At 50.7% G+C, this 22776-nt stretch overlaps 1 protein-coding gene and 1 long non-coding RNA gene across 5 annotated transcripts; both read left to right on the top strand.

Moving 5' to 3' along the window:
- The first annotated feature begins 14662 nt into the window (after positions 1 to 14662).
- On the top strand, positions 14663 to 16768 carry LOC124678415 (BTB/POZ and MATH domain-containing protein 1-like). Its single transcript, XM_047214313.1, has 2 exons — positions 14663 to 14744; positions 14852 to 16768. Coding segments are annotated over exons 1-2 (1041 nt in total). The 5' UTR covers positions 14663 to 14743; the 3' UTR covers positions 15892 to 16768.
- A 218-nt stretch (positions 16769 to 16986) lies between these two features.
- On the top strand, positions 16987 to 19848 carry LOC124678397. 4 transcript variants are annotated; one of them, XR_006994458.1, is made up of 6 exons: positions 16987 to 17447; positions 17747 to 18450; positions 18581 to 18639; positions 18729 to 18862; positions 19026 to 19105; positions 19728 to 19848. It is a non-coding gene; the product is annotated as an uncharacterized LOC124678397 (long non-coding RNA). The 4 variants fall into 4 exon arrangements; XR_006994459.1 differs by having other exon boundaries at positions 16987 to 17918; positions 18317 to 18450; XR_006994455.1 differs by having other exon boundaries at positions 16987 to 17918; positions 18302 to 18450.
- The last annotated feature ends 2928 nt before the right edge of the window (positions 19849 to 22776 follow it).

Below are 22776 nucleotides of genomic sequence, written 5' to 3'. Positions count from 1 at the left end.
CCGTTTCATTGAAATTAAGCTAGTTCCGCTTTCTATACACTCAGATTCATCTAGCGCAACAGCACCAAGCAAATAAACACGTTCCATTAACGTCAGCTAGTTCGGACTACGGATTTTAATTTTGCTCGCATTAGAGCATGTCTAACGGTCCCTCTACTTTTCTGCCACGTAAAACGCGAGTATTTTACCCTGTATAAAAAAATGCTCGTAGCTAGATCATTCCGTCTAGCAGACCCCGTATTTCACCCCGTATATTTGAAAATTTTAAAATCCCGGAAAATTTGTTCATAGTTCATAGTTCATAGTTCATAGATAGTTGATCATACATATGGATCATACGTACATACATACGGAATTGCGCGATCCTAAATGGATCGCGACTTCTAGTCGGAGAGGTCGATGATGTATGCGTCCGCCTCCGCCTCCCGCGCCTGCGCCTCCTTCACGGCGGCGATGGCCGCCGCCTTCTTGTCGGCGTCGTCCTTGAGGGACGCGGCTATCGCTTGCAAGAAGAGGGGGTCTTCCCCCTCCTCCTCCTCCTCCTCTTCCTCCTCACCGGCGACCGGAGCTCCTCCGCCGCTGGTGCTCCCGATGCGCGCGTCCCATGCCGCCTTCGCCCGGCGGTTCCGCTCCCACTCGGCGCGCCACTTCTCGAAGTCGGGGCCGCTCATCGGCTTGAGCGGCGGATCTTCGTTGTACCAGCGCCCGCCCGCGGCGAACTCACGGAGCTTCGGCGACACGTACAGGGTGCCGGCGTACCTGCACGCCGCACGCCGGCTCCCGGCGGCGGACCGCTTGCATTGGAGCCGCCACACCTCCTCGACGGTGTCCGGCAAGCGGGATCGCTTCGATCCGCTCGCGGGCGATGCGGTACTGCTGCGGCGTCCGTACATGGCGACCGGCGGTTGAAATGTGGAGCTAGGGTGCGCGGGATTTCTCGCCGGAGCTAACTGGGGAGGCGGCGGCGCACGGCGAAACTAGGGTTGCGAGTGAGGGGTTAACCCCTCACTCGCACCTTTGCCCGGTATAAGTAGGGGGTGGCGGTGTGGATTTTCTGGGCCCCGTATTCCGCCAAAACGGGCCGGCCCGAATACGGGGCCTGCTAGACGGTCCAAACCGCGCCTGCTCCGTATCCCGCCGAAATTTTACGGGGTGAGCGGGTTTTAAAGGGCGTGTTAGACATGCTCTTAGCACTGCACGACGGACTGAACTGGGTCTGCGCCTAGATGGCTGTAAGGGCATCTCCAACCGCGCGACCCAAACCGCGCCCGCGCGTCCGTTTGGGTCGAGCCGGACAAAAACGCGGCCCAGCGCGGGGACGCACCGCAAAAGCGGACGGCCGCGGCGTCCGGAACGACGCAAACCCGGCCCAAATCTGGGCTAGGTTTGCGTGGCCGCGGATGGCACGCGCCGTCCGTTCGCGTCCGCGCGCTGGTCGCCTCGTCTCCCTTGGGCCCACCTGTCGGTGACCAGGGAGAATATTAAATGGGGACTGGAGGGGATCTGGCCCTCCACTCCAGTCCCCACTCCACTCCCCGAGCAAAAACCGCCGCCATGGCCCCCAAGCGACGGTTCGCTCCCGGAGCGAACGACGACGAGGCCAGCAGCAGCCGCCGTCGTCCGCCGGCGCTGCGGGCCGGAGGGAACCGCGGCGGCCTCCACATCGGAGAGGCGGTGCGGCATTGCCGCAACCGCCACCTCTCCTCATCGAGCCCAAGCCGGAGTCCTCGGAGGAGGACCCGGACCTCCGCGCCACCCTGATCATCTCGGCGGCGGAGGAGGAGGCGAAATGGCCGCAGCTCCATGCGGCCATTCGCACCTCCGAAATGGAGGAGGCGGCGCGGCGGGAGGTGGAGGAGGCGGAGGGCTGGGAGCTCTACGCCCAGGCCCTCCAGGCGCGACGGGAGGAGGAGGAGGAAGCGGCGCGGCGGGAGGAGGCCAGGCGCCGCGCCGGCGAGGACCGCCGCCGGAGCGGCGGCGGCGGGAGGACGGGCGGCGGCGCCGGGAGGCCGGGCGCCGCGCCCGGCGGGGCGGACGACGGCGCCTCGGGGAGGAGGCACCGCTCCGTGCGCCGGCACGGCGCCGGGTGGCTCCGGACCCCCACTCGCCGTGGGAGGAGGCCCTCGTGGTCTCCGTGGCCGGAGTCCCCGCGCGCTCCCGGCCACGACGGCGCGTCGCCGCCGGGGTGGACGACGACGACGTCGCCGACGACGCCCACAGGGGCTAGTCGGCGCACCGGCGGCCACCGCGCCGCCGACCAAACCCTAGAGGGTTTTTAGTATAGGTTTAAATTTAAAAGCCCATATAGGGGCTTCTTTTGTTAGTTATTTGCCCAAAATAGGGCTATGTACTAAATTTGCCCAAAATAGGGCATATGTTTTAATCAAATTTCGTTTAAATTTGCCTCTTTTTTTGTTTTCGTTTTTCTCCGGTTTATGCGATGCGTCCGCGCGTTGGGCGCAGCGCGCGACCCAAACGGACACGCGGACGCGGGCCGCTGTCCGCGTGTCCGGGCGGCGACCCAAACGGCCCAAAACGGACGGCCCAGCGCGTCCGTTTGGGTCGCGCGGTTGGAGATGCCCTAACTACGTAACAGAGGCTCGTCGATGTTTGACTCCTCAACGCCGAACCGCGCTAGACCAAAGTCCAGATCGGGAACAGCAGCCTGGAGCGCTCCTACAGTAGCAGCGCATGAGACCGCCAATCCATATCGGGACCTACCACTTCTATATGCCCTCTCTGGGACGCGCCCGCCACGGACAGTCGGACACCGTCAAGGTCGTCCGCGCGCCAACCTCGTGGCTGCGGCGCTCGGGCGTCGGGCCTGCCGCCAACGTCATCCGTCTAGAACGCTATGGTGCGAAGCGCACCTCTAATCGGACGCAGAGGCGCGCGCGATGCCATGGAGCTCTACTCTCAGATGTACCATGCCTGGAGAGGGCGTGCCAGTCCGTCTGTCAGCTCACCCCTCTGATGTCTCCATCCCCTCCATGGCCTTCGGGTTTTCGGCGGCCGGTGGTACACAGTCGGCCCGATGTCTCCAGCCAGTGCGTGCTCTTAGCAGTAGGAGCTACCGCGGCGCCGTCTGACTCTAACCAGAGAGAGACAACTTCGAAAAAGAACAGAGAAGAGAGGCCACAATCGAGAACGGGGACGAAATTACTTAGGTCGGACCTCATTTGTTGGCCTCCAGCCACGGTGGTGGTTGGGCTCGTTCCTAGCAGGCGAGACCCGATCTAGCACCACAGGTCAAGATCAAATCGGCAGGTGTCGGTGACGGCGACTGAGGGACGACGTTCCGGATTTATGGACAGGGGTTTCAGCGGAGGGCAGTTCCGTTCCTCCCGCAGCCACCAAATCGATCTTCAGTAAGCGGCCACCAAATCGATCTCCTGCAAGCGGCCACCGCTTGCAGGAGATCGATTTGGTGGCCGCAGGATGGAGAAGATCCTATCGAGCTCTGTTTTTTTAGAAGAGCTGCTAGTTTGGTCGGGGTGGGAAGAAGAAGCGAACTGACAACCTCAGTCTGAGATCAGCACTTCCTCGAGTAGGCGCCGAGCGAAGCTGGTCGGCGAGGTGGGAGTCCGTCCGCACGGATTTTGTCGAGGGAACCCGTGAAGACAGTTTGTTGACCGTGCCGGCGAGAAGGCGTCCGAAGGAGTCCCTCGCTAAAGTGTTTCGGTCCGATCACATCGGTGGTCTCATTTGACTGCCAATTGGGCTTATTTGCTAAGAGACACACTCAGAAAACCATTGTGGCGTAGATAAATCAGACGTAATGTTAAGGATGTTGTGCCTAATCACTGATTAGTAATCAGCAGCGTATTGTGTTTCTGTTTCTTTCTTAATCTATCTGCAGTCCACAGCCTGTTTTGCAACACAAGCGAATGATGAAACCGGACTTCTGGCTCAGCCTTGACCTTCCCCGCCTTGGCGAGATCAGGAGCTGGGATTTGTGTTATGAACTAAAAGTTATAGGAACTTTTGGACTGTTTTCGTTTGAGAGATTGTCTTCTAGAACACGCACACACATCAGACCCACATCGTTGCACATGTTAAATCTGAAGTGGGTGTCGCTCCAATAAAACTAGGGATTTCTAGTTTCGTGCCCCTGGTTCGTTAGTTGTACTCAGTTTTCCCCAGTCCCTTAGTTTTTCCTCAGTTTTCCTCTCCTCTAGTTTGAAACACGCACAAGTGCTGGAACGGCCGGTAGCCGTCGGGTCGAGGCCTTGACCGTTAGTCTGACCGGGTGGGGCCGCACAGGGACAGCCTCCTCCCCGACCGTCTCGTGCTCGACGGGTAGGGTCGGGAGACACGTCGGAGCAGCCCATCCATCTATCGCTGACGTGTGGGCCGTTTTATTTCATGATTTTATACGCGGTGCCGCCAATGACAAATGGGGCCGCTCTATAGGGCTGCCGCAGCCAATGACCGGTGGGGTCGTATATTTTTCGAGTAAAAGACATATATTGCCGCTCCGTAGGCTGCCGCGGCCAATGACCGAGTGGGGTCGTCTATTTATTTAGGGAAACTCATATATTGCCGCTCCGTGGGGCCTCCGCAGACCAATGACCGATGGGGTCGTCTATTTTTCGGGAAAAGACATATATTGCCGCTCCGTGGGGCTGCCGCAGCCAATGACCAAGTGGGGTCGTCTATTTATTTAGAGAAACTCATATATTGCCGCTCCGTGGGGCCTCCGCAGCCAATGACCGGTGGGGTCGTCTATTTTTCGGGAAAAGACATATATTGCCGCTCCGTAGGGCTGCCGCAGCCAATGACCGAGTGGGGTCGTCTATTTATTTAGAGAAACTCATATATTGCCGCTACGTGGGCTGCCGCAGCCAATGACCGAGTGGGGTCGTCTATTTATTTAGAGAGAAAAAATCATATCTTGCCGCTCGATATATGTCTTTAGAGAATATCATAGAGAGAAGCAACAAGTTCGCTAATTAATTATTCTTAAGCTAGACCGGAGAACCGCTGACAGCTCGTTCCCCACCGTCGGACGGAGCAGCCATCGCCGGCGGCGCGCCGCTGGCTCTGTCCCCCGGCGGCGTCGGACGAACTGCGGCGCCGCACGTCAACCACGGCTCCAGGCACTTGTTTCGTCCGCACGCATTGTACCCACCGCGAGAAAGTCCGCCGCAAGCGGATCCGCCGCCCACGACGACCGGGATTTGTTCCGCGCACCAATTGGTAGACCTCCGCTTCCGCCTCCCCCGCCCCCTAATCGATTCGGTTCCCGTAATTTATTGGAGTTTGCGGTGTACGAAATAGTCCTCAATGTCTCGTCGTAGCGGGTACACCGGCGAGGGTGGGGATTCGATCATGTCGTGGCCACGTTCTACTTCTCCTACCTCGTCGGAAGTGCGGGTATATAGCTTCAGCTCTCTGTACTACCGTTGAATTTGAAGTTCCGCCATGGCCCGTTGGGGTGATTTCAGTTGTTCTTTTTTCCATTATTGTTACGATTAGCCGGGCAAGCCGATGATCCATGGTACATTGCATACCAAGATGAATCAACCCGGTGGTGTAGCCGGAGGATGGATTTGGAGGAGAAGGTGGCCAATTTAGGTGATGAATTGGCCCGTAAAAACCTGATGATATTCGAGCTGAAGCGTATTGTGGATGAAGAAAAGAAGAATTCAGAGCTTATTCGCAAGGAGAAGTTGAGAGTTGAGACAGATCTTGCCGTATTTGATCAAGTGGTAGAAAATCTAGAACATGAACTAAAAGTGATGGGAGAGGATAAAAGTAGATTCATCTGTGCAGTTTTATTAGGTGTCATCCCTGTCCTAGCAGCTTATGTGGTTCCGGTAGACGATTTAGTATAGAATTGTTATTCGAGTAGATGGCTCTAACCACTCGTATTTTGTTGTGGCTCTAAGCACTCGTATTTCGGTGTACAATTTCCTACTTGTGCTAAGTAATGTGCACGATAATTTTAGCAAGGGATCCCAAAAGTGAAAGCATGTACCAGCCTCCGGATCAAATACATATCAATATCTTCCCAATCAAGTTGGGATAGAATTCAAATCATACATACGGATGTACATGGACACATCAAGAACGTGAAGAAGCTTTTTTTGAGACGGAGGTAGTAGTTCGAACAATTTTATCCCATTTGGAAATTGAAAAATACAAATTTATAATAATTTATCCCAATTTGCGGCGTCGAACACGGTCGCGCAGCGATGGGCAAGAAAGGCCGGGACGACGGGCGGCTGAGGGGGGGGTCATCCGCGCCATCAAACGTTGAAGCGATGTTATCGGCGATGGCTTCAATGTTCGTGGCATCGATGACCGGTGTCGGAACCGCCGCTGTCTTGGTGTTCTTCATCAGCGACGGATCTGCGGAGGGCTGGATCGGCGGCTTTGCAGCGCGGTTGTAGACGATGGCTTCAATCGTCTTGGCATCGATTCGCACTCTCGGCACCGGAAGTGAGACATTCAACAGATCTGAGAATAGAATCGAAAGTGAGACAGAGAGAGACATTTCAACTATTTCTGACGGTTAGATCCTCACCGGCACTCTTAGATCCACGGCGCACGCACGGTTAGATGCACGCCGCCGCACGCACGGTTAGATCCGCGCCGCCGCACGCCGACGCACGCACGGTTAGATCCGCGCCGCCGCACGCCGCCGCACGCACGGTTAGATCCGCGCCGCCGCACGCACGGTTAGATCCGCGCCGCCGCACGCCGCCGCACGCACGGTTAGATCCGCGCCGCCGCACACCGCCGCACGCACGGTTAGATCCGCGCCGCCGCGACCGCCGTAGTAAGAGAGGAAATACGAGAGAGGAGGATGCGACTGGAATATGCGACCGCCAGGGTTGGTAGGTATGTGCTCTGCTCTTGTCTCCGTATGCGTCCATCGTGGTAGAGAGAGAGATACGAGCCGTCCGATCATAAATGATCGAACGGTGCAAGCGTTCGTTGAGCTTTCAACTAACCAAGATCCGTGTGACATACATCTCGACCAATCGAGAGATCAGCCAGTGAGTACAAGTTAGGAAAACCGAGTAGAACTAAGAGGGGGAAAAGTGAGGAAATGTTTATCGGAAGGGCAAAACTGAGTATGATCGAGTAAAACAAGTGGGCCCGGAGGGGAAAACTGAGTAACACTAAGTAAAACGAGGGCACCCAAATAATAAACGGACTAAGGGAAATTGAAGCTTTTGGCATAAAAATTGTAAAATTGTGTTATTTGAACAATATATTACATTTTGGCCGACTAGATATTGTTTGCAACTCAAAGATACACAAGTGTGACGAATTTGGACTCATTTGGACAAAGTTTGTAAACATAGTGGGTATTTGGGAGGTGTATTGAGCAGTAAAGCCCCGCATCTTCATATCTAGTAGCTCATGGACTAGGAAGTGGTTTTGAAGCTTTTGGCATAAAAACTTCATATCTCTATATTTCCTTTTCCATTATTATTTCTCTAGGTTGTAGGTAACATAATAAGGCTCCATGGGAAGGTTCCACCATGTTTTGAATTATTTTGAATTGAACCCTAAAACCCTAAAACCCTAAAACCCTAAAACCCTAAAACCCTAAAACCCTAAAATGATAAATGTGGCTTAAATGTGGCATACAAATTGTTCATACAAATTCAAATTGTTCAACACAAAGGGATCCCCAATACAAAGGGAACCACAATACAAATTGTTCATACAAATTCAAATTGTTCAACACAAAGGCATCCCCAATACAAATTGTTCAACACAAAGGGATCGCCAATACAAAGGGAACCCCAATACAAATTGTTCATACAAATTCAAATTAGTTGTTCAGAATAAAATCTTTCTCTTGCTCCCGGTGTGACTCGCCGGGGCCACCACCTTACTCCGGGTAACCCTAACGGGGATATTACCGGTGTCTACCTTCCTTTTGCCCTCTTTCTTGTTCTTCTTCTTCGCAAAGCTTGTGCTTTTTCTTCTGCCATGCACTCTTCGAAGTTAGCTTGTATCATGGCCTTACCACTTTCGTGGCATTCTCGACTATATTGTTCCCTCTCCTCTAGACTCATCGGTTGAAGCCATTCTATATCCATCTTTTCCCTCTGCTCTCCATCCAATGGTTCAAGCAGCTCTACATCCATCCTGTTCCCCCGCTCTCGATCCATCGGTTCAATCTCCTCATGTTGAACTCGCTCGCTTCAATCTCCTCTCGCATTTGCTGCTTCAATCTCCTCATGTTGAACTCGTCGCTTCAATCTCCTCTCGCATTTGTCGCTTCAATCACATCATGTTGAACTGTCGCTTCAATCTCAAGTTGAATTGCTGCTTCATTCTCCTCTCGCATTTTCTCGCTCCCGCCCGATCTTCCATTCCAAAAGCTGGGTCAACTCCATTTTTACAAAGCCTAGCAATGTGTCCAGGGATTCCACAACGTTTGCACTTACGTTTTCGAATCGGTGCACCACCCTCTCGCACTAGCTCGATCCTATTCTTCCTCGGCCTACCTGCCGGTCTAGTCAATACCGGAGAGTACAGTTTGAAGCCCTGGATCGACTTTCATCCATTGGTCTTTTCCCAACAAGGTAGGAACATTCATAGCATATGCAGCCCTAAATTTGGCAACAGAGAAGTACTCGACACATACCGATCAACTTCACCATCTTCACCCCCTATAACACTCATGAAAAACAATGCGTGTATGCAGTGGTATCCCACGGATCTGCCATCCCCTACAATGGCATGTCCTATCAACCAAACTCACCGGATACCTCCACCGCCTCGTTTTCTTTGTCGGCTGTAGGTTACCTCAGCCTCCATTCCTTTTCTTCGACGCACTCGCATCCTCAATTGTTTTGCCCCGGCATGCAAAGACTTAATCAAAGACGGGAGCATGAGATGGCCAACATAATTTGTGGATGCAATTCTTTGACGCAGATCGATCTTTATCATGATCATCCGCCTAATCTTATCAAATATTTGCCACAAGCATAAGCCCTTTCAATGACTTGACCTTTGAATTGAAACTCTCCGCAAGGTTACTTGTTACATAGTCTACCTTGCAAATTTCATTGAATTGGCTTCTTGACCACACCCTACCATGATGTTCATCCAAGTACTCCTTCACCCCGGGTTTTTGTTTATACAACACATCCAAATGAAACAGATGCTTCCTAGAGCTGCATGTGTATGAAGCTGGCCATAGGTTGTCGATAGAAAACTTTACCCTTGAATTTCTTTGTAAAATTATGTACCAAGTGTCGCATACATTCCCTATGCTCCACTCCAGGGAATACTGCTTCTACCGCGATCTCCAAACCTTTGCAAGCGTCCGTGTGGATAACAAGTCCCGTTGGATGACCTATAAGGTCGCGCAAATTCTGCGAAACCAAGTCCAACTTTCCCGTGACTCAACCTCCAAAACCCCATAAGCAACAGAGGAACATCCAGTTATGTCCATCAACTGCAGTAGCAAGCAACTAGCTGTCCTTTAAACTTGCCATGAAGAGCTGATGCATCCACGGCCAAATAAGGCCCGCAACCGTCCAAAAAGCCTTTCCGAGCAAGCTTTGAAACAAACAAAAGCCCTTCCGAAACATTCCTTGTGCATTACCTTCCCGCTTTTCAATTTGTAGGGAACTCGTATGCTTGTCTATCGCTACAACACCGCTCGGACTAGCCATCTCCACTTCAGCTTTGAAAGTGTAAAGCAACCGAAAGCTTTCATTCCATGGACCATTGATCTTGTCAAGAGCCATTTCCTTTGCATAGAACATTCTCATGTAAGGTACCTTCATTTTATACTTCTCAACCACCTTTTTACGAGTGCCGTTGGACCAAGTGAAGGATCTTCTCTCGACCAATCTAGGATTACATCTCGCCAACCACCTAGTCTTCGCTAGCTTTGTTTTCAGCTCGGCTCTCCCCTAGAGGTGGACACCTATGGATCTCATTATTCTTCTTTATCCGAAACATAATGATAAGGGATGTCGATAATAGATAACAAATTTTACACCGTGATCTAAATACACAACCGGTTGGCGTAGTACCCGAACCAAGCCGCTTCGCGCATTGTGGATGCATGCAGCCTAAACCTACACCTTGGGTATGGGCATTTAATTGTGAACCTACCTGGCTCACTTTTAATAACCTCGAAATTATTCTTAGTGAGAATGTGATATGTAGTAATTGCATTACGGCAGTCCATCATCGTTTGAAACACGGTGCCTTCTACAAGTCGGGGTTTCTCCCTGTTCCACTCAATTGTTGGCAAGTCTTCACCTTCGTAATCGGCTAAAACGAGGCTGTCATCATTCTCATTCTTCTCTTCATCATCGGTGTCATCAAATCCGGCACCAAAAGCCATATCTTCCATGTATTGATCCTCCATTGCCCGCTTATCGCATCGATCTACCAATTCAGGAAACATCAACTCATCCTCATCATCTTGAGGAGGCTGATCCTCAATGTCCGCATCGTCCTCCACATCGACCGTACGAACGATCCGGCTACCACTAGCACCGGGGACGGATGGTGCTGCCGTGGACCTACAAGGAGCGCCACGGCGCACACTATTAGCGAGGCAGCGGCGGTAGAGAGACATGATGCCCGACCACCCGATGATGCCCCGGCCACCGGATGATGCCCGGCCCCTGTCCACATGGATACGAATTTTACCGAACCGGCAAGAAGCATTCAAAGCAAAAAGAAATCCCGGATCTTCTTCGGAAATTAGTGGAACAAATCTTCCCTCCGAGTCGTTGAAATATTCGAAATGAACTGCATCGAGAGAGCTCCGGTGTAGTTATCGTAGATGTTAGCTTTGAAATCCGTTAACGAGATGGTGGTTGCAACCACCGCAGGAAGTTAAACCCGCTCTTACGGCGTTTAGAATCACGCGTAAAGCTAGAATCCAGCCTAACCACCAGTCGAAAAGCCGTCGCTGGATCCATCCTATTCGAAAAGCAACGCAGCTTAGTTGAGCAACAACGATTGGCGCTCAAAAACTGCCTCATCGTTAATTCACATGGGATAGGCGGACGATGCTTACCCGGATGGAATCCATGCGTTAGATCCCTCTCGATTCCCAATCTTCTCCACGGCTGGCGGGAATAGTCCGCGCACCGGACGGAATTACAAAGAGGACAGGGGTAGATCCGGATCCGGTGGAGGCGGAGCCCGGGGTGGTGGTGGGGGCGGGGCCGGCTCGGCGGCGGACGACACCATAAGGTAGGTGGGCAGGATGGCGTGGCGGCGGAGGGGCGGTGTGTGAGCTCCTCCGAGTCTCGGACGGAGGGAAAGCTTTGGGTCAGCTCTTCCAGTCAATAGTCAACACATTTCGAAAGCAACGGTCAAGTCAAAACCACCGCGGCTCCCTAGCCGTCACCAGTAACGGAAGGCCTCTGAACAGACGGCAACCCTCCCGTCCGAGCCTCTGGAAGGGGTTTCAAACTAGAGGGAGGGGAAAACTGAGGAAAAGTTAAGAGGCTGGGGAAAACTGAGTACAACTAACGAACCAGGGGCACGAAACTAGAAATCCCATAAAACTACTATGCATTATTTACCTCACTGACCATGGTACAAAACTTTTACCTCTAAAAATGTGCCCTCGTATCAAGGCGTGACATGCATGAACTCAATCCAAGGACTGAATAGTGGAGGGCCTACACCACCAAAGCCTTATCAACGAGCCAAGGCGCGCTTAGAACATCTCCAACATGCGCGCTAAAACGCGGCGCGCTAAACCTCAGTTTCTCCGGGTGGTAAACAGATAGCGCGCGCTGGGCAGGTTTTCCCCCCGCCGGACGCGCTAATATGCAGCGCGTGCGCGGGCGGTAAAAATGGTCCTCCGCCGAGCGCGGCAAAATACAGCGCGCGCGGGCGCGGAAAACAGTTTTCTACACAACTTTGCATCTCACAAGATCAAATACTCACACATAAATGATAAATGATGAAACAAATGATGTACCATAATTTAAATGGAAACAAAGTGCAACACACATCACATAGTTCAAGAACGACACACAAAATGACGTAGTTCAACAATGACACACGACATATGGTTCAAATGGACAAAGTGAAACACACAATTTGCATATCACATATGCATATCACACTTTCGCATTTTCCAAGTCAACACCTTCTTCTTCTTCCTCGTCATCTTGGGTTGAAGGAGGAATAGTAGCATTCATGGAAGACACGAAGCCTCCCGGTGGTGGTCCCATACTCCCATACACACCACTCACCGAGCCTCCCATAGTCCCTCCAAACACTCCTCCATAGGTTGGTCCTCCCATGCCGGCCATGCCTCCATAGCCTCCCATGCCGGCCATGCCTCCCATGCCGGGCATGGGCATGCTTCCCATGCCGGCCATGCCTTCCATGCCGGTCATGCCTCCCATGCCTCCTCCAAACGTCGGCATGCCTCCTCCAAACATGCCAGTCGTGGAAGTGTTCATGTTGGCTACCAACAATCTCTTCTTGGCCAACACTTCATCGCGAAGAAGGTTGATGTACTCCTTTTGCCTCTCATCCATTTGGGAAGTATCCATCAAGAAAAGCTTCCTCTCCTCCTCTGCTAGGCGTAGATGCTCCTCGGTGGCTTGCCTCTTCTCCTCCAAAGCCAACTTCCTCTCCTTGTTGGCGGCAATCCTCTCCTCCAAAGCGGCTCTCCTAGCTTCAATAGCATCCATAGCCTCTTTCTCCAAGTTTCTTTGCATCTTCCTATCTTCATTTGCTTGCAACCGTGCATTTGCAATCCTTTCCATAGCCATTGCAATGTCTTCATCGCCGGCCTTCTTTCCCTTCATATCTTTGGCGGTCTTCCTACCATGCACATTCCTCCGCCCATTGTTGACCGAGTGAGGAGTGGAGCTTCTCTTCTTGCCTTCATCACTTGAATCATCATCATCGATGATTGTTGCATCACCGGTAGCATTGGCCACCATAGTTGCCGCATCCAACTTGCCGCGGGTCTTCCACTTTTCTTCATTCGCTAGAACATCACAGCAATGATGCAAGGTGAATGGCTTGCCAAGAATCTTGTTGCCTTTCTTGTTCTTCTTTCCCACATCCCTAAACAATCCTTGAGCCATAGAGTTCTACACATATGCGGAAAAGAAAATAGATGAGCTATATGAACTAGAACCGTATTCTTCTCATATGAGCCATATGGTGAACATAGTAGTAGAATGGCTTACCCTATCATTCTCATTTGTGCCACTTGGATTAAGAACATCGGCGTTGGCTTGCACGCCCGCCCATTTTTGCAATCGGTGTTGATGCTTGGGACCAACGGGACCGAAGTGAGCGCATGGTTCACTCGTTCCCACTTGTGTTGTGTGTGTTGAAGTACTCCGTCATCCTCATCCAATATGTTTCTCTTGTTTGATCGGTATCGGTTGTTGGATCCATTCCAATTGTCAACCACGTCTTGCAAAGAAACTTGTCCTCCGCTATGGTGTACTTGGCGGACCGACCGGGATGGCGAGGTTCAATCAACCCTTCTCCTTCCTCATCTACATCCTCATATTCCTCCTCTCCATCGGCGGCTTCATCATGCATGAACGAAGAACCAACATTCATTGTCTCCATGAATGTCTCATCATCGACTCTACATTGCAATGAAAATTCATTATTATCCGACTAGGTATGCATCTAAACTACAATTTGGACGAAAAGTAGTGTTTTTTTACCTCTCGGGCATTTCATCATGCACCGTATGTGCGCCCGCGCGGTTGCCGGACCGAGGCGCCGGCTGGTTCGTCGTCGTCGTCGGAGGAGGAGGCGTCTGGTTCGTCGTCGGAGGAGGAGGCTGCGGCCGGTGGGAGGCGGGCGCCTTCGCTTTCTTCGGCGGCGTGACGAAGGCGGCACCGATGTACGGCCGTTTGGTCGACGGCGCCTTCCCCCTCCTCGGCGCGGGCCACGCGTTGCCGGCGCCCTGCGCGGCTGCCATCCCGCGCGGCCGGCCGCACTCGCGTGCGACGCCCGCACGGTGGGACGAGGCGCGCGCGCGCGCGCGCCGTTGTGTTGCCGCCGTCGGCGCCGCCGCTAGGGTTTGGCGGCGGCGCGGCGGAAGCGGCGGCGGCGAAGGGTGGGACGGAGTAGGGAGGGGTCGGTGGGTTGCCGGAGGGGCCGTCCATCGTCGGTATTGCGCCGGCGGCCGCGCGGAGACGACGGATTGGGCGCTCGGGCGGCGACGCGGAAGGGGAATTTTCAGCGCGGGGTTTTTTCGCGCGTGGACGAGCGATGCCGGGGCGGCGCGGCCGAGCGCGTCACATATGGCGCTCGGTTAGTGCAAACGCGGCGCGTCCTAAAATTTTTGCAGCGCCGCGCCGTTTACCGCGCCTGCTGGAGCGCCTGCTGGAGCGCCTGCTTCCCTCCCGCGCGCGGTATACCGGCCGTTTTTTTGCAGCGCGACCTATATAGCGCGTGCGCCTGTTGGAGATGCTTCATCCTGTGAAGTCGTTGAGGGAGATGAGATTGTTTAGACAAACCTCAGGGCAGGTTTTGCATCTGCAGGACACCAGGGCCAGGGGACGGAAGTATTTTAGGCTCTAGGCCCAAGAATTAGAAGCCCAATCAGTAGTGGGGGCCCCTTAGTAGTGCAGCTTGGAACACACTCGGCGGCCTCAACGACTTGGAGCTAGTAGGCGACGAGCTGCGGCGGCCGCAGACGGGGGACTCGCGGAGGACGGCGGAACGGCTTGTGTGGCCTCGGCACCGATCTCCACCACCAGCTGGCCAACCCGCCGCCACCTTCGGCGGCTAACAAGCCAGTGAGTGCCCTCCTCCTATCTTCTCCGGTTCACCGATTTGACAGTCTGAAATATTGAGCTATATGCTGTCAGATTTGTGGTGAATCTTTACTTCATGAAAATTTCAGTGAGCAAGCGAGCTAAGAGGACAAGCTCGGTGCCGCTGACCGCCATGGCGGGTTCTGGCTTCCTCAAGTTCAGGGTAGACTACGAGAACAACAAGGACCTTCCCGTCGGCGAGGGAGTCCACTCCGACATAGTCTCCGCCGGCGGGCATCTCTGGAGGATCGAGTGTTACCCGAATGGAATCGGAACACTGGCTGGCGGAGAGCTCTCTCTCTTCTTCAAGCACATGAGCAAATCCGGAACCGGCAGGGTCGAGGGCATATTCGAGGCTTTCTTGATGGACAGGGATGGCGTTCCATCCACCACGGCTGTCGGAAGGACAGATGTGTTCAAGCTCGCCGGCAACGCCAGCGGGAAATGCGACAACCGGGGATGGATTTGGTTTGTGAATCGGACGGATTTGGAGGAGAACTATGTGAAGGATGGACACATCACTTTTGTCTGCGCCATATTGGTGATAAGTGACAGCCCTATTCCTGTGCCATCTTCAGACATTGGTATCCATCTCGGCAGTCTGCTGGACCGCGTGGAGGGGACTGATGTATCATTCACCATTGATGGCGAGACATTCCTTGCGCACCGAGCGCTGCTTGCTGCTCGCTCACCGGTCTTCAGGGCAGAGCTCTTCGGTTCCATGGCAGAGGCAAAAATGCCGTCCATCACGCTGCATGACATCACACCTGCTGCATTCAGAGTTATGCTTCAGTTTGTGTACACAGATGCCTTGCCCGGAGAAGACGAGCTTGGGGACTCGCCAGTTGAGATGTTTCAGGACCTACTTGCTGTGGCTGACCGGTATGCACTAGACCGGCTAAAGCTTATGTGTGCCCAGAAGTTATGGGATAATCTGTCGGTCGATACAGTTGCAACTACTTTAGCCTTCGCCGAGACGTACAATTGCCAGGAGTTGAAAGACATATGCTTTGATTTCTTTGCACTGGAGAAAAATTTCAAGGAAGCTGCGTTCACTGATGGTTTTGCATTGTTGCTGCAGAAATACCCGTGTATTTGTGCTGAGCTGAAAGAGAAGGTTAAGACATAATATAGCCTGATCCATCTACATGTTATAGTTCAGTTATTCTAGCATAGCCCCAGGATGGTGTTTTGAAACATTAGTGAGTGCACATTGATTGTGACTTAGTATCCCATCTTGTATTTGATGAAATGCAGCCTGATCTTAAATTCATCTTCTTTTACAAAATCCTACTCTTCTTCTTGTAGCGATGTGCTAAGTAGCTGATAAGTGATAATGATGAGGGAGGTGTGCTGGAGAACTGTTCAGAACAGCTGAGATGCTAGGCTAAGGAGTTTATGCCAAATTAGTAACCCATGCATCTGCTTTTCTTTTCTCTAGGACATATCATGTCTTGAATCCTTCAAGATGTTTACTTTTGGTATGTTGATGATACGACTATCTAGCTATCTGTAGTCATAGCCCCATGTGAAACTACGTGATCACTGCAAATCATGTGAGAACAAGTTGCATCCGAGTACTGGAAATTTTGCATACAAAAATTCTAACCGCTTGTATACTTTAGCCCAGAGATGCACCTCCATATGTTGTACTTCGTTAGGCACATATGGCACTATGTTATTGTGTGTCTGAAACACGTGTGAACGCTAAGTTGCTAACAGATGTCTTTTGAAGAAGCAATATTGGAACATGAAGTTGTCTCTTCTCAAAAAATTCTGATTCTTCGCCATTGAGGGTACACCGGTACAGTTGCCCTTTTCTATGCTTCATGCTCTATTCCTCCTGCCTTCTACCGCACCTTTGTCTAGCGCCCGCTGACGTTCCATAGGGGATGAAGCAGTTTTCCCCAAATTGAAGCATGTGGGAACAGCAAGGCCGCTGCCGGAGGGCTCCCTGTTTTGTGCGCCGATTGCTGGATTCAGGGCCATGTGCTGGTCGCGACCCTCCGCCACCACCTCAGTCAGCGCGTGTTGGAGGCGGGCCGGATGCGGAAGCGTGCGCTCCTGCGTAATGCGTAATGAGGATCAGTGGCGCAAGGCTCCGCTTCGCGCGCCACCACCGAGAGAAGAAACGCCTATAGCCGCGCAGCAGGCGTCGGGAGCATCGACTCGCGGTTGAGAGAGCCAGACCGAGGGCTGCCGTCGGACCGCGCGTGGCGCTGTGGAGCGCCGCGACAGCTGTTTCCGCTGTTCAAGGAGAGCCGCTCAAACGCTGGTTTAGGGAAGGCAGAGTGATGCTAGGAAAGTTCATTCTTGCCATGATCCTTACCTCTTTTTTTTTCTTCTTCTTGCATGTGTTTTCTTTTTCACTTTGTTAAAGATCCCTGCTGGTAGAGACTCTATGCTGATAACGTGTAAGAATTCAGAGGAAAAGTTCCCTTTCATCTATAGTTACAGAAGGTTCCAAGCTCTATTGGTGCCACTGAGCTCTTGAAATGTCAGCTGGTCGTCGCCTCTTTTAGTGGTAATCATCAGCTGTCTGCGCATTTTCCTTGCATTATACAGTTGTTTCATGTGATGTTCAGGTACTGCTCGTGTCGAGCTGATGGGAAGCGCATGTATGTTACTTGGCTCGAATTGTGTTTGGCATAGTCATGTGCTAGGGACTACTCGGTGCCTTTTTCAGTAAGGAAAATAGTTAGTTTTATATTGTGAGTTTATATTCTTTTTTTAGGAAAATGGTGGCATCATATTTAAGGTCAAGATATTTTTGTTCCAAGTTACTATTGTATATACCTTTCCTATTTGGCATACGTATATATCATATATCTTGATGCCAGTATAGTTGCATGCTGTAACATCCACCGAAAGGAATTGGTATCAGAAACATTGAAGATGTTAGCAGTAGGTCCTTTCTATTGTTTGGAACCTCATTTTTTGCAATGAGATTGTTTTGGGTGCTCATCTTTGTTGTTTTCTTGCAGGTCATTGTTTGCTGTCGTCATGCTACATGTGCTCCTATTCGTCTATGGTTACTTGAGATATGATATGGTACCCTTATGACCACTTTGCAGCTTCTGTAGCTTCACAATTTCAGACAAATTAAGTTAAGCGCATCATGTTTTAAGAGGAAATTCCTGCTCATGCAACATCCAGGTAAGTCTGCATTTAGTGGGCCTTTACATGGTTTGGTTATCCTATAAGTGACTTGATGTTCAAGGTTTATCACTTAAATTGATAAGTTTAAAATGGTTAAACTGGAAAGGAAAACTAGAGCACGTGCTTCTCATGTTTGACAGTGTATACTTATTCTGCCTACTAATTTTAGTCATCAATGGTTACAAATCTCATGGCATATAGATTTATCTGAGGTGACTTATCCAAATGAATACCATATCTATTGACTTTTGACTATATTGGTTTACACATAATGCTCTTCCAGCTAGTGAACCTCAAAATTTGGAGAAAAAAGGCCAGCTTTAACATTGTTGGTACTTTGTGTTATGAGATTCTTTGTGTGACCAACTCTTTTGTCACAGCTTCATTTGTTGCAGGGTGTAAGATGTAATACCTTTGCGCTACAGATTTTTCGCTGGTCCAAGTACTGACGTGCTTTTATCTGCCATCAGATATTCAGATTGTGTCATGAGTTATGTGTGTGGAATCCTTTATTCCCGCAGCACATAAGGTATGTAAATGTTGCTATGCTTTTATCTGCCATCAGATACATTTACATACAGATTACTAGCATAAGCTTATAAAACATAACAACAGAATTCTTTGTTTGTATATATAACACTATCTCTATCTCATATTAGGTCGGTGTTGTCAAATTCGTCGCGTTGCTGAGAAGCAACATTTACATACCTGATGCAAGGTATAATTTATAGAACACAACATCAACAATCTAATGATATATCCTACCGAAGATCCATATGCACTGACATTGTAATTTCTGCAATCAAGTGGCAACTCTGCTATTGTTACTTTATGGCGAGAACATGCAGAAACCTTTGATGTGGTTGCTCTTCGTTAAGCCTCCTATGAGGACAACATTATTATACTGTGTTTGCAGGCATTAGTGTTGCCCTAGTTGTCAGGTATGCCACCACCTCCGGGTGAGGGTCCATATAACATTTATAGACTAAATGCACCCTTCATTAATTAGCATACTATTTACATTGATGTTGGAATGTTCGCTTTCAAGAGTACCTTCATGTTCTGTTGTCCTGTACATGTTTTCACTTCGTTTTTATTTTTCAGGACTGTCTGTTTTGATTACTGCCTGTTGGTATTGTCACAAAGTTCATGAACGCAGTTTGATGGTGCTAACATTCTATCAGGTGATTATTGTTACTGCTAGTGTTATTCTCTGTTGCTTCTGCACTTCTGTTTCCACACATGTTTTGTAAAGCCACATCATAGGAATAGGATATATTTATATATGGAAAATGTTATTTATGAAAGCTAGGTAAATTAAAATTTAAGTATTCAGAGAAACCGATAGCCCACACTTGCTAAAAAAAACGGGGACAAGTTGCCTCAATGCGACATGAGGAACATGAAAGTGTAGACTTATTTGAATAGTAGAGAAACAATTCATGATTTTGTATGCTCCAGTTTCCTTTTTTAGGAGCTTCATAGTTATGAATTGCCAACTAAGCTAACCATGCATCATGTCATAAGAAAAAAACATGTCTGTAAGTAAGCAGCAAACCATGGAAGATAAACCTGTCACATGAATATTCAAATGAAGTACATGGAAACTATGTATATTTCACTTTGCTTCTTAGTCTTAAAATGAGGTGCATTTTACTTAGAAATAATGCAACCTTGACTTTACTTTTCAATGATTTTGAAGTTAAGTCAATAAGCCAGATGAAAGGACATGTAGCCCCCATGTGTGGTTTTGGTAATTGATGACAATCCCTATAGACTAATGGTTGTATTGAGAATCAATCTTAGGACATGTCCATATCCATATGTTGGTCTTAAGGTTGCAAGATGAAGAAGATCGAGTACAATGAAGAAGACGGATGAAGACGGTGTCGGAGAGAGACGAAGACGGTGTATAAGATGAAGAGAGATGAAGACGGCGTATAAGATGGATGAAGACGGTGACGGCGTAGAAGATGGATGAAGACGGTGACATGCGTACAATATGGATGAAGACGGTGGCGTGTATGTTGGAAAGATGGTGGCATGTACAATGATGAAGAGGTGGAAGACGGAGCTTGCCGACTCGAGTGGAACGCGCAAGGACAATGTTTGTGCTCGATAGGATAGTGGGTCGCATCATCGGAGAGAGCTCAAACTTTGCATGCATAGCATCGTGTTTCTTGGTAGTTCTTGGTTCTTATCCATGAGATGTTCGAGAGCTTGTGTTCATTCTCATGACAAGCTCTAGCTCATCGGAAACGGATTCCGGATGCATCGCATGTTGCATGTTCGAGGGTGATGATTTTCCTGATTTACCATATTGAGAGGTTACACCTGTATAACCATAAGAAAATCATCCACCACCCATTTGCATGTTTTCACCATGTGTGGAGGTAGCTCTTGTCGTCCTCTTTCTAGCAAAATTGGTTTCACCTCATTTGGATCTTCCTAGCTCAAGTTATTGCTCTTTCGGTATCGCAAAAAAGGAAAAAGAAAAAAAGGGAGGCGGTAGTACGGCGTGCAGTACCGGCATGGGTTCTGTGAGGAAATAAGGCCCGACCGGTACGGGACCGTGCTCAGGCCCGGTAGTACCGGCTCGGCTTCTTCCACCCCTGCAGCTTTGGCTTCTCCCCGGCTTGGGCCGCCTCCCACCACCGCACCGGCCCCACCGGGCTGCACCTCGCTCCACCGGCCCGGCTCTCCACTTCCCGGCTCTTGCCTTGGGCCATCGCCGGCCTGGCTCGCCGTCGGCCCGCCCAACACGGCGGCACGCGCTCACGCGGGAAGTCGCTCGCCCGCCAATGCTCGTGCGGGCGTTGACCGCCTTGATGCCGGCGCCCTTCCCGCCCGCTCGGCTGGCCGCACGATCTAGCGCCGGATCCATGCTGGGCCGCCTCGCTCAATTCACGCGCTCGCTCGCTGTCGCCCGGCCCCACGCCCTCGCGTTGCATGTGTTGCTGCTAGCCACGTCGCTACTGCTCGGCTTTCTCTCCCTCTCTTTTTGCGGTTTGGATCTAGTTGTTTGGTACAAGCGGTAGTACCGCTCCGTCCGGCGGTACTACCGGTTTGGGCCAACTTTTTGCCTATTTCCGCACGGTTTTGGGCGCGAACGGTAGTACCGCTTCGACAAGCGGTAGTACAGCTTCCGGCGCGAATCCGACCGTTTTTGAGCCCCGACGGTCATATTTACGCCCCCTATATATACCTCTCCCCCACCTCCGTCCATACTAGTTCTTCCCACCTACTCTCTCTCCTCCATTGTTGACCTTGAAGAGCTTGATTCTCCTCTTGATTCCCCCACTATTTCTTGCATCTTTTTGGGGGAAATGAGAGAGGAGATCTAGATCTAGTGCTTCACCAAGTGAATCCCCCTCCTAGTGAGGGGATCTTGATAGATCTAGATCTTGTAGTAATTTGGTGTTCCTCCTCCTATTTTGTTCTTCCTCGCTTATTTCCCCAATAGATTTTGTAGCTTTGTTGGAATTTGGGAGAGAAGAACTTGGGCATCTTAGTGGTGTTCTTAGCCATTGCATTAGGTGTGTCGGTTTGAGTTCTCTCCGGGGTTTCGGTCTCGTAGACGGCTTGTTGTCCTTAGTGGTGTTGTTGCCTTCGTGGTCTTGTCACCTTTGTGGCGTGGTAGCCTTCGTGGCCTTGTCGCCTTTGTGGCGTTGTTGCCTTTGTCTTTGTGGTAGCCTTAGTGGCGTTGTTGCCTTTGTGGAGTGTGGTAGCCTTTGTGATTTTGGAGCCGGTTGTGGCGCGTTGGAGTCTTTGTGGCCTTGTTGCTTGGTGTGGCGTGTTGTAGCCTTTGTGGCCTTGTACTTGAGAGCCGCCGTGTTGTGGAGTTGCCTCAAGCTTGATACTTGGGTGTTTGCCCCAAGCTTGTACGAGTTCGGTGACCACCCTCAAGGGTCCCTTAGTGGATCGAGGCTTTCCTTTTGGTGGAAAGGCTCGAGGAGAATATGGTAGCCCTAGCGGCTCATTGGAGTGCCTCGTGCCTCCACACCGCTCCAACGGAGACGTGGCACCCTTGGGTGTGAACTTCGGGATACATCGTCGTCTCCTCGTGCACCGGTTACTTCTCAACCCGAGCTCCTTTACCTATGTGCTTTACATTGTGATATCCGTCATGCTTGATGTTTTATATCTAGTTTGTTATCACCTTGTTGCTCATCATGCTTAGCATAGGTTGTTGGTGCACATAGGGAAACCCCTAGTTGATAGGCTTTGTGTTAAACAAGTAAACCTTGAGTAGTTTTATTCCGCCTTGTTTAGCATTCAGGTAGAATTTTTTATAACCCGCCTATTCACCCCCCCTCTAGGCGACATCCTTGTACATTCAATTGGTATCAGAGCTAGGACTCTCTTATCTTATTAGGCTTCACCGCCTTGAGATTAAAGATGTCGGCTAGAGGATTAGTGCACAATGACACTTTTACATTTGATGGCAATAACTATGATGCTTGGAAATTCTACATGCTTGATTATTTTTGGGGCATGCATCCACATATGGAGCAAATTCTTGATATGGGTTTTTCTCCTCCCAAGGATCCACAAAATCCATCGATGAGGAGAAGAAAAACTCGTATCTAGATGCTCAAGCTACTAATGTGCTTTGCCATGTTGTGAGCCATGTAGTTATCTCCTCCATCACGCCCTTCCGGAGTGCTCATGAGTTTTGGACAAAGCTTCAAGAAACATATGGTGCGTCCAAGACCATTGAGGATGATTGCACTCCTTCCATTTCACCAATGTGTGGTAAGACACAAGGTAATGTTATGGTTAGTGGTGATGAACATTGCATTGTTGATAGTGAGTGCGCTCTTGTTGACCATATATCTCTATCCCATTGCAATGT

Source organism: Lolium rigidum, chromosome 1, assembly GCF_022539505.1.
Source record: "Lolium rigidum isolate FL_2022 chromosome 1, APGP_CSIRO_Lrig_0.1, whole genome shotgun sequence".
Lineage (NCBI taxonomy): Eukaryota > Viridiplantae > Streptophyta > Magnoliopsida > Poales > Poaceae > Lolium > Lolium rigidum.
This window is presented reverse-complemented; position numbering and strand designations above follow the sequence as displayed.